The sequence below is a fragment of the Oncorhynchus mykiss genome, chromosome 25 (assembly GCF_013265735.2).
Source record: "Oncorhynchus mykiss isolate Arlee chromosome 25, USDA_OmykA_1.1, whole genome shotgun sequence".
Taxonomy (NCBI): Eukaryota; Metazoa; Chordata; class Actinopteri; order Salmoniformes; family Salmonidae; genus Oncorhynchus; species Oncorhynchus mykiss.
The window spans coordinates 3,946,476-3,961,201 of NC_048589.1; the positions used below are offsets into that span (position 1 = coordinate 3,946,476).

General features: G+C 40.6%; 1 protein-coding gene across 1 annotated transcript in view; it reads right to left on the bottom strand.

Annotated features, from left to right (window-relative positions):
* Positions 1-479: 479 nt before the first annotated feature.
* LOC110504172 (ALK tyrosine kinase receptor-like) overlaps positions 480-14,726 on the bottom strand; it is a 629,320-nt gene continuing 615,073 nt past the window's right edge. The window contains exons 12-14 of the mRNA XM_036962248.1: positions 12,546-12,711; positions 3,134-3,281; positions 480-623 (exon numbers count right to left, since the gene is read on the bottom strand). Coding sequence (XP_036818143.1) covers positions 480-623; positions 3,134-3,281; positions 12,546-12,711 — 458 coding nt within the window. The remainder of the gene's footprint in view (positions 624-3,133; positions 3,282-12,545; positions 12,712-14,726) is intronic.

The following is a 14,726-nucleotide window of genomic DNA, read 5'->3' on the forward strand; positions in this document are numbered from 1 at the left end:
AGCAAGCCGGCTACCTAAATTGCCATAAATATTTAATGCTTTTCAACCTGTCCCCAAATTAATATAATTGGTGCAGAGATTGTTCTGATATTTCAACCTGCGTGTCCTGATCGTGTCTGGTATGGGAGTACAAAATCAATATGTGCGCGATGGCGGTGAGTTTTAAAAGCATGGTAGGCCTACTCTTTTGATGATAAGTGTTTGATGTGATTTTCGATTGCATTTGCGTTGATGTCAGAGTGATTAGAGGGACAATAGAGAGCTGAGTACCAGACCATTAGCGGTTGTTAGTGAGTTGGGCACTACCAACGCAACAGTGCCAATCATGTACTGAGTGCATAGGAGGAGATTACTGTGACTCAACAGTGAAGTGGAATTTGACTGTGGCCATGACTCAGGACTGTCAGAGTGGCGGTAATGCAGTCACCGCAACAGCCCTAATCCTTTCCAGACTCTTTTATTTCCATTACTTCCATCCTTCACATCTGACAGTTGAAGCCTTTTCTCCTTACCTTGAACACATAGGTGGCTCCTCCTCCTCCTCCGCCCCCGCCTCCTTTGACCTGTGTCTTCTTGTCCAATGGTGTCTGCTCTACACAGATCTTGTTCAGTGTCCCGTTGGTCTACCAATGAGAATTGGGAGAGAGTGATACCCGAGTTTCTTTATTCAGGGGAAAAGTAACACATTTGAGACACTGTACATCTGTATAATCCAGACTTCCTCACAAATCATGCATTGATATCAATGGAAGATGTCTGCTAAAGTCAAGTTCCAAGCTCATATCTGTAGGTAGGATTGGGCCTTTACTAGCCTATTCCCAGATCTGTTTGAGCTGTCTTGACAAACTCTACAGTCATTGTCATGCAAAACAAGTGTCCAAGAGTGTCCAAGAGCATAGGAGCAAGTGTCCAAGAGCATAGGAGTACTACACCTAATGTTTTATTCTACCCAATCTACCCATCACTGCCTTGGGCTATTGTAACAAATGAGAGATTTATCGAGAGCCAAACGACCCGCGGTGCTGATGACAGATAATAGTAACCAAACAGTCAGTCCTCTTCCTTCCAACCACGACACTTTCATAAATCTGGACTTCAGGCTCCTACAGCCAGAGCTGGAGAGGGAGGGGCCAATAAGGAGTTTGATTGACAGCTGCAGGAGGAGAGGGGGCAATGGATTCCGACCTTGGCCAGTGCCCCATGGGAGGCCGTGGATTGCCAGAGCTCAATTTCACACAGAATTACCACCCGCCCTCCTGCCCTAACCGACACCCTCCCACATCTGGCTGTCGCTTTTTTGTGTGTGTGTGTGTGTGTGTGTGTGTGTGTGTGTGTGTGTGTGTGTGTGTGTGTGTGTGTGTGTGTGTGTGTGTGTGTGTGTGTGTGTGTGTGTGTGTGTGTGTGTGTGTGTGTGTGTGTGTGTGTGTGTGTGTGTGTGTGTGTGTGTGTGTGTGCGTGCGTGCGTGCGTGCGTGTGTGTGTGTGTAAAAGCCTAAAAGGATATTAATACTTCTACAGAGGGGAGGCTGTGAGAAACATAGAACACACCAGCACTCAACTAATCAGTTTTAAAAGCCCCCTTTGAGAGTATCTACTCCCTTCAGGATTATAGACCTAATAGAATTATAGACCTCAAGTGACTCCAAATGCATCTGGGCCACCTCTCAGCTTTTCATTTCAACGTTTTTCTCCAAGATATTTTGTTCCATTTTCCAAATGATTCCTGACTGAGAACTCCAAAGTATAAGACAACTCTGGGATGAGGCCAAAAACAAAATAATGGGCTGAGAGTAGGGGTGTAAACGTTTAAACAAAATTGGGATTCTTGATGTTAAGAAATCATACCTAAACGAAAAACAATTTTTATTTTAGATAGGCCTAGTGCACGGTTCTGACTGTCTGCCTGGAGGCAGACCTGACTTTATATTGTGCCCCTCCCCTCTCCCTCCGTTCCTGTCAAGCTCTCTCACTTTGAAAGATAAGCGTTTGTGTTCTCCAAAGTACTGCAACTAATTAGTCTCCTTTCCAAAAATGCTGAATTTTAGGACTTGAGTCGATTCGTAGCAGAATTTAATCTTGACACTTAGAAATGGGAGTCAACACCAGGAGTCGATATGCAAGGAGTCGAGGAATCAATTATTTTGGAGTCGACTCCACCACTACGTCATCCTCATCCACATTTGAGAAAATGGTAGAGAAAGGCAAGCGACAGCAGCGAAGTCCTGTATGGAAATTAAATCAAGCGTCTTGCCATTTCCATTGTTGGACTGAGACTCTCACCTAGGGATGTGACAAATTGAAAATGTGGTGAGACCTAAACTGTTACTGGAAGCAGTGCGGCTGCATTGTGAATTCACGTGGAATTTTATGAATTTGTGTTATAATTTTAACAGAAAACGGATAAAAATGCTGTTTAAACGTTAATAATTATTTTCCATTTCTCACATTCCTAATGAGAGTCAATTCAATCCAACAATGTTTACAGTGGAAATGTCAAAGCAGTTTTGAGGACGTTCTTCTTTTGCCATATCCCTGAGACTTCAACATTACAGTTTGGATTGAGCTATAATAGGCTACTTATGCACTTGTGAATAACTGACAGGATTGCGTATAGGTGTAAGTGATGAAGCAATGATTCCACCTGGTTAATTAGAAAGAAAAATAAAGCATTACTATAGCCCCCTGGCCTAAGAACCCTGGTTTAACCTGGGTTTGTCTTCAGTGTATTTGTTTTTTTCCAAGTTATCAGACCCTTCTTAGATACAGTCATCTTAGATTGGGCTCCTTAGTGGCGCAGCGGTCTAAAGCACTGCATCTCAGTGCAAGAGGTGTCACTACAGTCCCTGGTTTGAATCCAGGCTGTATCACATCCGGCAGTGATTGGGAGTCCCATGGGGCGGTGCACAATTGGCCCAGCGTCGTTTGGGCTTGTCCGATCTAGGCCTTCATTCTAAATAAGAATTTGTTCTTAACTGACTTGCATAGTTAAATAAAAAGGTTAGATTTACACAGTCCACTTAGATCCAAGTGCCTGCCTAGGAGGCAGGGGCTAGGGGTCAATTTGGGATGAGGCATAATTGTTAAAATATTGAGCCTTGACATGTATTCTAAGCTTTTGGGAAGTTGGTACTCACATTGGGGCAAGCGTCCTCTCCCTTTTGGCCCACCAGGAAATAAAGCAACTCGCCCTTCTGAAGCAGGAAGTCCGCTGTGAGTTGGACACCATGTGACTTGGTCATGGCCAATACACTGCGACCGCCAGCCGCCCCACAAGCTGTGATCCTGTTTTGGAAATACACAAACAGAAAGGCATGACTTTGGTATTACTACTTTGTATGAACCAGCTGTACATAAGGCATTTTAAATGCATTTATCACATTTGCTTTAACTTAAATGTCTGATATGTAACTTTGTGGGCGACCCGACCAAATTCACATAGAAATGTGAGTTAAATATGTGTCATCCACATTGAAAGCAAAACTGATAAGCAGTAGATCCGTTCTATGTGCACTATTTCTATGCTTCCAGTCCTTATGTTTCGGTTTTGTGTCTTTAAAATTAAAAAGACAACTCGGCTCCTTCCTTCATTGAATCAGATTCATTCATTCATCACTGATATTGCAAACTACTTTAATGCCCTTTCCATTGGCAAGATAAGCAAACTTAGGGATGACATGTCAGCAACAAATGCTGACACTACACATCCAAGTTTATCGGACCAAATTATGAAAGACAAGATTGTACTTTGAATTCTGTAAAGTCAATGTGGAAGAGGTAAAGAAATTATTGTTGTCTATCAACAATGACAAGCCACCGGGGTCTGATAATCTCAATGGAAAATTACTGAGGATAATAGCAGATCATATTGCCACATCTTCAATTTAAGCCTACTAGAGCGTGTGCTCTCAGGCCTGGAGGGTAGCTAAAGTAATTCCGCTACCCAAGAACAGTATTACTTACTGGCTCAAAAAGCCGACCAATCAGCCAGTTATCAACCCTTAGTAAACTTCTGGAAAAAATTGTGTTTGACCAGATCCAATGCTATTTCACAGTAAACAAATTGACAACAGAATTCCAGCACGCTTATAGGGAAGGACACTCAACAAGCACAGCACTTACACAAATGACTGATGATTGGCTGAGAGAAATTGATTATAAAATGATTGTGGGGGCTGTCTTGTTAGACTTCAGTGCAGCTTTTGACATTATTGATCATTGCCTGCTGCTGGAAAAAATGTATGTGTTATGGCTTTACACCCCCCCTGCTATAATGTGGATAAAGAGTTACTTGTCTAACAGAACACAGAAGGTGTTCTTTAATGGAAGCCTATCAAATATAATCCAGTTAGAATCAGTAATTCCCCAGGGTAGCTGTTTAGGCCCCTTGCTTTTTTCAATCTTTACTAATGACATGCTACTGACTGAGTAAAGCCAGAGTTTCTCTGTCCGCGGATGACTCAACACGATACACATCAGCTACTACAGCAACTGAAATGACTGCAACACTCAACAAAGAGCTGTAGTTGGTTTCAGAGTGGGTTGCAAGGAATAAGTTAGCCCTAAATATTTCTAAAACTAAAAGCATTGTATTTGGAACTAAACCTCAATTTAATCTTGAAATAAATCTTGAAATAAATCATGTGGAAATTGAGCAAGTTGAGATGACAAAACTGCTTGGAGTAACACTAGATTGTAAACTGTCATGGTTAAAACATATTGATGCAGTAGTAGCTAAAATGTAGTAGCTAAAATGGGGTGAAGTCTGTTTATAATAAAGTGATGCTCTGCCTTCTTAACATCACTATCAATGAGGCAGGTCCTACAGGCCCTAGTTTCGTCGCACCTTGACAAAGTCGTGTGGTCAAGTGCCGCAAAAAAGGACTTAGGAGAATTGCTGCTCAGAACAGGGCAGCACGGCTGGACCTTAGATGTACACAGAGAGCTAATATTAATAATATTTATGTCAATCTCTCCTGGCTGAAAGTGGAGGAGAGATTGACTTCATCACTACTTTTATTTATGAGAGGTATTGACATGTTGAATGCACCAAGCTGTCTGTCTAAACTACTGGCACACAGCTCGGGCACCCATGCATACCCCACAAGACATGCCATAAGAGGTCTCTTCACAGTCCCCAAGTCCAGAACAGTCTATGGGAGGCACACAGTACTACATAGAGCGATGTAATTCTATTCCACATCAAGTAACTAACGCAAGCAGTAAAATTAGATTTATAAAACATTAAAAAAACACCTGTGAAGCAACGCAAACATTGGTACAGACACATGCATACACACACACACACACACACAGATTTAGTATTGTAAATATGTGGTAGTGGTGGAGTAGGGGCCTGAGGGCACACAGTGTGTTGTGAAATCTATGAATGTATTGTAATGTCTTAAAATTGTGTAAATTGCCTTAATTTTGCTAGACCCCATGAAGAGTAGCTGCTTCTTTGGCAGCAGCTAACGGGGATCCATAATGAATACATTTGCAAATACTTTCAATTTTATACATCAGTTTCAAACAGTTGAAAATACAATATTTTGGTTTTCGAAAATATATTTAATAGCAGTTTAGATCGTAAAATTATTCTCTACACTTAACATGGCTTGTTTTGTCACAAACGGCAACTATACATTTTAGCAAACAGGTAATGGTGGATAGATTCCTACTGATTGCACCTTTAAGGCTTGTTATAATAACAACATCTCAAATGCAAATGTAAATACACTCATAAGGCATTACACACAGGTGGTATAGTGCACTACAAGGCTTCTGAAACAGAGCAAAATATCAAATCAACCATGGGTTGTCTTCACACTACACTTAGAAATTAGTAGAACCATACAGGGTTTTTCAATTTGTCCCCATAGGGCACGTGTAAAGCTCATTCCACAGAGGGCTGAGTGTCTTTTCGATCCTCTGTTATACTTGATTGATGAAATAAAGTAACTAATTAGTAAAGATATCCCATCACCTGTTTGTCTATGTCTTAATTGAAAGGAAAAAACAAAAACCCTTAGACACTAGGCCCTCCATGGAATGAATTTGGCACACCTGCCATAGGGGCACATTTTGTTTCTAGATAGAACCCTTTGCAGAGGGTTGTACCTAGAACCCTCTATGTAGGGTTCTTCATAGAAACCACAGTATATGGTTCTACCAAGAACAATTTTATCCTCTATAGTTTTTACCTGGAACCCTCAATGATGGGTTCTACTGAGAACCCTTTCATCTTTGGAGGGTTTTTCCTAGAAAGCTCTATGAATGGTTCCACCAGCCTATTAGTCTTTAAAACTTGTTATGGCTGCAATCCCGATATCGGGATACGTGTCATCAACAACCGCTGAATAGCATAGCGCCACATACAATAAATATTACTATAAATATTTATATTCATGAAATCACAAGTGCAATATAGGAAATCACAGTTTAGCCTTTTGTTAATCCACCTGTCATGTCAGATTTGAAATTATGCTTTACAGTGAAAGCAATCCAAGCGTTTGTGTAAGTTTATTGATCGCACGATAAAACAGTAAGTACACTTAGCATTCAGGTAGCTCGTCACGAAAATCAGAAAAGCAATGAAATTTATCGTTTACCTTTGATGATCTTTGGATGTTTTCACTCATTAGACTCCCAGTTACACAACAAATGTTCCTTTTGTTCCATAAAGATTATTTTTAGATCCAAAACAAACCTCTGTTTGTTTGTTGCGTTATGTTCAGAAATCCACAGGAAAGAGCGGTCACGACAACCCAGACGAAAATTCCAAATAGTTTCCATAATGTCCACAGAAACATTTTAAACATTTTTTATAATCAATCTTCAGGTTGTTTTTAAAATATATAATATAATATATCAGCCGCAAATGTATTTCACAGTAGGAGAGGGGAAAACAGTGACTGTCCAAATTCTGTTGCGCGAGCAAAACTCATGTGACCACTTGATGCGATGTTATTTTTCTGGCTCATTTTTCAAAATAAAAACCTGAAACTATGTCTGAAGACCTTGAGGAAGCGATAGGAAAAGGAATCTGTTTCATATCCCTTTAAATCCAGCAAAAGGAGGCTATGTAACATGGAGTTTTCAAAATAGAAGCCACTTCCTGTTTTGATTTTCCTCAGGGTTTCGCCTGCAATATCAGTTCTGTTATACTCACAGACAATATTTTGACAGTTTTGGAAACTTTAGAGTGTTTTCTATCCAATACTAATAATATGCATATAATAGCAACTGAGACTGAGGAGCTGGCCATTTACAATGGGCACCTTTTCATCCAAGCTACTCAATACTGCCCCTGCAGCCATAAAAAGTTTAAATTACATTATATATGACAACGCATTTGTTTTATTTAGTTTACCTTTATTTAACTAGGCAAGTCAGTAAAGAACAAATTCTTACAGTCGTGGCCAAAAGTTTTGAGAATGACACAAATATTCATTTTCACAAAGTCTGCTGCCTCAGTTTGTATGATGGCAATTTGCAAATACTCCAGAATGTTATTAAGAGTGATCTTGAAGAATTGCAATTCATTGCAAAGTCCCTCTTTGCCATGCAAATGAACTGAATTCCCCCAAAAACATTTCCACTGCATTTCAGCCCTGCCACAAAAGGACCAGATGACATCATGTCAGTGATTCTCTCGTAAATTCTCAGGGATCAATTTGACAACATCCGGTGAAATGGCAGGGTGCCAAATTCAAATTAAATTACTAGAAATATTAAACTTTAATGAAATCACACATGCAATACACCAAATTAAAGCGACTCTTGTTGTTAATCCAGCCAACATGTCAGATTTCAAAAAGGCTTTATGGCCAAAGCAAACCATGTGATTATCTGAGGATAGCACCCCACCAAACAAACACATGACATACATATTTCAACCCGCCGGGCGTGACACAAAACTCAGAAATAACAAAATGTCCCATAAACATCACAAACGGTCCTTTTGTTTGATAAATTCCATCGTTATATATCCAAAATGTCCATTTATTTGGTGTGTTTGATCCAGAAAAACACCGGTTCTAACTCCCGCAACATGACTACAAAACATCTAGTAAGTTACCTGTAAACTTGCTCCAAACATTTCAAACAACTTTCCTAATTCAACTTTAGGTGTTTTTTAACGTAAATAATCGATCAAATTTAAGACGGGATAAACTGCGTTCAATACTTGATGAAAACAAAGTGGAGCGTGCTTTCACTCGACCCTGGTTGTGAACTGCCCTACTTCTTCATTTCTCAAAGGAAAAACGTCAAACAATTTCTAAATATTGTTGACATCTAGTGGAAGCGATAGGAACTGCAAGCAAGTGCCTTAGAAATCCAGATCCCCATAGAAAACCCATTGAATAGAGAGTGACCTCAAAAATACAATTTCCTGGATGGCTTGTCCTTGGGGTTTCGCCTGCCAGATACATTCTGTTATACTCACAGACATCATTCAAACGTCAGAGTGTTTTCTATCCAAATCTACTAATAATGCTTCTGGGCCTGAGTAGCAGGCAGTTTACTTTGGACACGCTTTTCATCCGGACTTGAAAATACCACCCCCTAGCCTTAAGAAGTTTTAACACAGGTGTGAGTGTTCATGAGGACAACGCTGGAGATCACTCTGTCATGCTGATTGAGTTTGAATAACAGACTGGAAGCTTCAAAAGGAGGGTGGTGCTTGGAATCATTGTTCTTCCTCTGTCAAACATGGTTACCTGCAAGGAAACACGTGCCGTCATCATTGCAATGCACAAAAAGGGCTTGACAGGCAAGGATATGCTGCCAGTAAGATTTCACCTAAATCAACCATTTATCGGATCATCAAGAACTTCAAGGAGAGTGGTTCAATTGTTGTGAAGAAGGCTTCAGGGCGCTCAAGAAAGTCCAGCAAGTGCCAGGACCGTTTCCTAAAGTTGATTATTCTGTGGGATCGGGGCACCACACGTACAGAGCTTGCTCAGGAATGGCAGCAGGCAGGTGTGAGTGCATCTGCATGCACAGTGAGGCTAAGGCTTTTGGAGGATGGTCTGGTGTCAAGAAAGGCAGCAAAGAAGCCACTTCTCTCCAGGAAAAACATCAGAGACAGACTGATATTCTGCAAAAGGTACAGGGATTGGACTGCTGAGGCCTGGGGTAAAGTCATTTTCTCTGATGAATCCCCTTTCCGAATGTTTGGGGCATCCGGAAAAAAGCTTGTCCGGAGAAGACAAGGTGAGAGAAACCATTATTCCTGTGTCATGCCAACAGTGAAGCATTCTGAGACCATTTATGTGTGGGATTGCTTCTCAGCCAAGGGAGTGGGCTCACTCACAATTTTTCCTAAGAACACAGCCATGAATAAAGAATGGTACCAACACATCCTCCGAAAGCAACTTCTTTCAAAAATCCAGGAACAGTTAGGCGACAAACAAGGCCTTTTCCAGCATGATGGAGCACCTTGCCATAAGGCAAAAGTGGCTTGAGGAACAAAACATTGATATTTTGGGTCAATGGCCAGGAAACTCCCCAGACCTTAATCCCATTGAGAACTTGTGGTCAATCCTCATTAGGCGGGTGGACAAACAAAAACCCACAAATTCTGACAAACTACAAGCGTTGATTATGCAATAATATTCGGCTGCCATCAGTCAGGACGTGGCCCAGAAGTTAATTGACAGCATGGCAGGACGGATTGCAGAGGTCTTGAAAAAGAAGGGTCAACACTGCAAATATTGATTCTTTGACACTTGTGAAATGCTTGTAATTATACTTCAGTATTCCATAGTAACATCTGACAAAAATATCTAAAGATAGTGAAGCAGCAAACTTTGTGGAAATTAATACTTGTGTCATTCTCACGACTAATTTCAATGATGGCCTTGATCAGGGGCAGAACGACAGATTTGTAAGTTGTCAGCTCTTGGATTCGATCTTGCAATCTTTCGGTTACTAGTCCAACGCTCTAACCGCTAGGCTACCTGTCACCACATTACATATATTATCAGTCAACGTTTAGACACACCTAATCATTTAAGTTTATTTTTATTTTGACTATTTTCTACATTGTAGAATAATAGTGAAGACATCAAAACTATGAAATAACACATATGGAATCATGCAGTAACCATAAAAGTGTTCAAAGAAAGTGTTCTTCAAAGTAGCCACCCTTTGCCTTTGATGACAGCTTTGCACATTCTTGGCATTCTCAAAAACAGCTTCACCTGGAATGCTTTTCCAACAGTCTTGAAGAGTTCCCACATATGCTGAGCCCCTGCTGTCTGCTTTTCCTTCACTCTGCGGTCGAACTCATCCCAAACCATCCCAATTGGGTTGAGGTTGGATGATTGTAGAGGCCAGGTCATCTGATGCAGCACTCCATCACTCTCCTTCTTGGTCAAAGAGCCCTTCACAGCCTGGAGGTGTGTTGGGTCATTGTGCAGTAGAAAAACAAATATTAGTCCCACTAAGTGCAAACCAAATGGGATGGCATATCAGAGCATAATTCGGTGCTAGCCATGCTGGTTAAATGTGCATTGAACTCAAAATAAATCACAGACAGTGTCAACAGCAAAGCACCTCCACACCATCACATCTCCTCCTCCGTTTTTTCACGGTGGGAACCACACATGCGGAGATCATCTGCTCCCTTACTCTGTGTCTCACAAAGAAACGGAGGCTTGAACCAAAAAATCGCCAATATGGACTCATCAGACCAAAGGACAGATTTCCACCGGTCTAATGTCCATTGATTGTGTTTCATGGCCCAAGCAAGTCTCTTCTTCTTATTGGTGTCCTTTTAGAAGTGGTTTCTTTGCAACAATTCGAACATGAAGGCCTGATTCTCGCAGTCTCCTCTGAACAGTTGCTGTTAAGATGTGTCTGTTACTTGAACTCTGTGAAGCATTTACTTGGGCTGCAATTTCTGAGGCTGGTAACTCAAATGAACTTATCCTCTGCAGCAGAGGTAACTCTGATTCTTCCTTTCCTGTGTCGTTCCTCATTAGAGTGAGTTTCATAATAGCGTTTGATGGTTTTTGCGACTGCACTTGAAGAAACTTTCAAAGTTCTTGACATTTTCCGGATTGACTGACCTTCATGTCTTCAAGTAATGATGGACTGTCAATTCTCTTTGCTTATTTGAGCTCTTTTTGCCATAATATGGACTTTGTCTTTTACCAAATAGGGCTATCTTCTGTATACCACCCCTACCTTGTCACAAAACAACTGATTAGAAGGCCAGCATTCCGGAGTCGCCTCTTCACTGTTGACGTTGAGACTGATGTTTTGCGTGTACTATTTAATGATGCTGCCAGTTGAGGATTTGTGAGGCATCTGTTTCTCAAGCTAGACACTCTAATGTATTTGCCTTCTTGCTCAGTTGCTCAGTTGTTCACCGGGGCCTCCCACTCCTCTTTCAATTCTCGTTAGGGCCAGTTTGTGCTGTTCTGTGACGTGAGTTCAACACAGGATTGAACGAGATGTTCAGTTTCTTGGAAATTTCTCGCATGGAATAGCCTTTATTTCTCAGAACAAGAATAGACTGACGAGTTTCAGAAGAAAGTTATTTGTTTCTGGCCATTTTGAGCCTGTAATCGAACCCAGAAATGCTGATGCTCCAGATACTCAATTAGTCTAAAGATGGACAGTGTTATTGGTTCTTTAATCAGTTTTCAGCTGTGCTAACATAATTGCAAAATGATTTTCTAATGATCAATTAGCCTTTTAAAATGATAAACTTGGATTAGCTAACAGAACGTGGCATTGGAACACAGGAGTGATGATTGCTGATAATGGGACTCTGTACGTGTTAAGGGAATTTTTATCTATAATGACTAATTATGTATACATTTCAATCAGGATGTACTAATCAGAATACTATTATGCTACATGTATGAATTTTCTCTCTTGCTCTCGGTATTGAATATAATGTAGTGAATGTAGTCGGGAGTTTAGTACAATGACGGTCTCTTCCTTTGTACAAATTAATGAACTATCTCCAGATGGCAGGGACGGACTATCTCCAGACTGTCTAGAATGCTTATCTACACTGACTGACCTCGGCTCTAGGCGAGGAGGGAAGGCTTGAGAACTATAGGGCCTTTCTACCAGTGTCAAGAAGAGACGGAACATTTAGAAAACGCTGACGTCATTTTCAGAATATAACCTGTGGTAAAATGTGTATGAACTCAGTACTCTCTTGAATTAAAGGCTGTTACTTGACTTTTAAGACTGGGGCTCTGTCCATTCTTATAAAATAAGGGGTCTTACAAATCCTTATGAATTGACAGAGTGTTTAATTTTGATTGGGAATTAAAACAGAGGAATTCAATTCCTTCAACAGTCGCCTATGTAGATATTCCATAAAACATCATCCGTTTCCAGCTACAATAGTCATTTACAATGTCTACGCTGTATTTCTGATCCATTTCATGTTATTTTAATGGACAGAAAAAATAGCTTTTCTATCAAAAACAAGGACATTTCTGTCTGACCCCAAACTTTTGAACCATACTGTATATTTACACAATGTATTATTATTAAGAATGTCAGCGGTTCTCTTACCTGTAGATGCCAGTCTCCGGTACCCTCCAGATTTGGATGCCTTTGAATGGGCTTCTGGTTGCCACATTAACATTGACATTGCTGTTCCGATAGGAGCTGGAACACTGGGTTGGGGTGGGCCCCTCTGAACCAACTGCCCCACAAGTGTGAAAGGCCCATTTCGTTGCTGTAAAACACATTGTTACACATACATCAGCATTTGCGTATGGACACGTACACACACATGAAAACATTTGCACACACACTCTCACACTCGCGCACACATACACACTGTTGAAACTCATCACATTTATGTTTTATTTCACTTCAACAAGCCCCTCCAATGCTCTATACTATCACGTCATCAAACCCGAACACACTGTTTTGACATGATTTTTACTCTCGTCTGAGTGTGACAGAGTACAAAAAAATTGATGAATTCATGAACGCGCAACACCCGTTGAATATGGCCGGTGTCATTAAATGTCTGCAAAAAAACGTACAGTGGCTTGCGAAAGTATTCAAATCCCTTGGCATTTTTCCTATTTTGTTGCCTTACAACCTGGAATTAAAATATATATATTTTTTTGGGGGGGGGGGTTTGTATTATTTGATTTACACAATATGCCTACCATTTAGAAGATGCAACATACTTTTTTTTTTAAAGTGAAACAAGCAAGAATACAAAAAAACAGAAAACTTGAGCATGCATAACTATTCACCACCCCCCCAAGTCAATACCTTGCAGAGCCAAGTTTTGCAGCAATTACAGCCGCAAGTCTCTTGGGTTATGTCTCTATAATCTTGGCACATCTAGCCACTGGGATTTTCGCCCATTCTTCAAGGCAAAACTGCTCCAGCTCCTTCGAGTTGGTTGGGTTCCGCTGGTGTACATCAATCCTTAAGTCATACCATAGATTCTCAATTGGGTTGATGTCCGGGCTTTGTCTAGGCCATTCCAACACATTTAAATGTTTCCCCATAAACCACTCGAGTGTTGCTTTAGCATTATGCTTAGGGTCATTGTCCTGCTGGAACAGTCTTTCCCAGTCTCAAATCTCTGGAAGACGGAAACAGGTTTCCCTCAAGAATTTCTCTGTATTTAGCGCCATCCATCATTGCTTCAATTCTGACCAAATCCATTGAGTAACGTTACTAGCAATACAAACCGATTGTCATAGCATGCTAAAGTTAACCAAATAACCATAGGTTTAATGTTAGTTAGCAAGCCAGCCATCAAACTCCAGCTGGCCAGCTAACAGCAAGCTTTAGCTTGCAATGAAAATAACTTTCTGACAAAATTAGAAACATATGATATCTGAATCTGTTGCTAGATTCTTACCTGTATACATGGATGAAAGCTTCACGGATGACTGCAACCCCTATAATCAGACATCCTGTGTTTCCGTTTAGTTTGCACAGCTTGTTTGGCCCGTTGTGATCCACTGATTACAAAATGTGTTATTTTCAGAGTGAGAGAGAGTCAGCATTTGTCATCCAAAAAAGTAGTCCATCACAGCTTTTTCCCACTGACCTTTATCGATAGCGCCTGATAAACTCAGGGCACCAATGTTATTGAGAGCAGTAGCAACATATTTGCAGTTCTCCATGGATAACGTTATATCTTTCAAAAAAACTGCAGTAGAAAGGACTACCTATGCATTATGAGCAGCTCCTTTTATAGACAAGATGCTACACCGCACCAAACTCATCTCTCGGCGTGTCCAGCCCACTCATTAACTCAGCCAATCATAGCTAGCGGGAAGGTTGCTGGCTTTTTCTGTGGCTAAACCAACTAGGCTTGGAATTTAACAATTGTATTCATAATTACAGATGACATACAAGTTTGATATTAAGGCACATGAAAGTTCACATGTTCGAGAAGGCAGTTCTGCCAAAAACGTTCAAAAGGCTCTCCTGTAAAGTCGTGACTTGCGACATATGCCTAGTTTCCTGAATCGGGTAACATTTGGGTTCTCTCCATGCTTGAAAAGTGTCAGCCCAGTATCTCACCATTTGCATGTTTTATGGACAAATGTTTGTTTTTCTAGGGGTGAAAGTAGTTTTTTCCACAGCTGTATATGTCCTGAGCATTAATGTACAAGAATTCAAACTAGGATAGGATACTTTTCGTCAATATATTTTGGCTAAACATTGACATGATTGGATTTCATTATTATCTCATGCGAGGCACATGAGAAT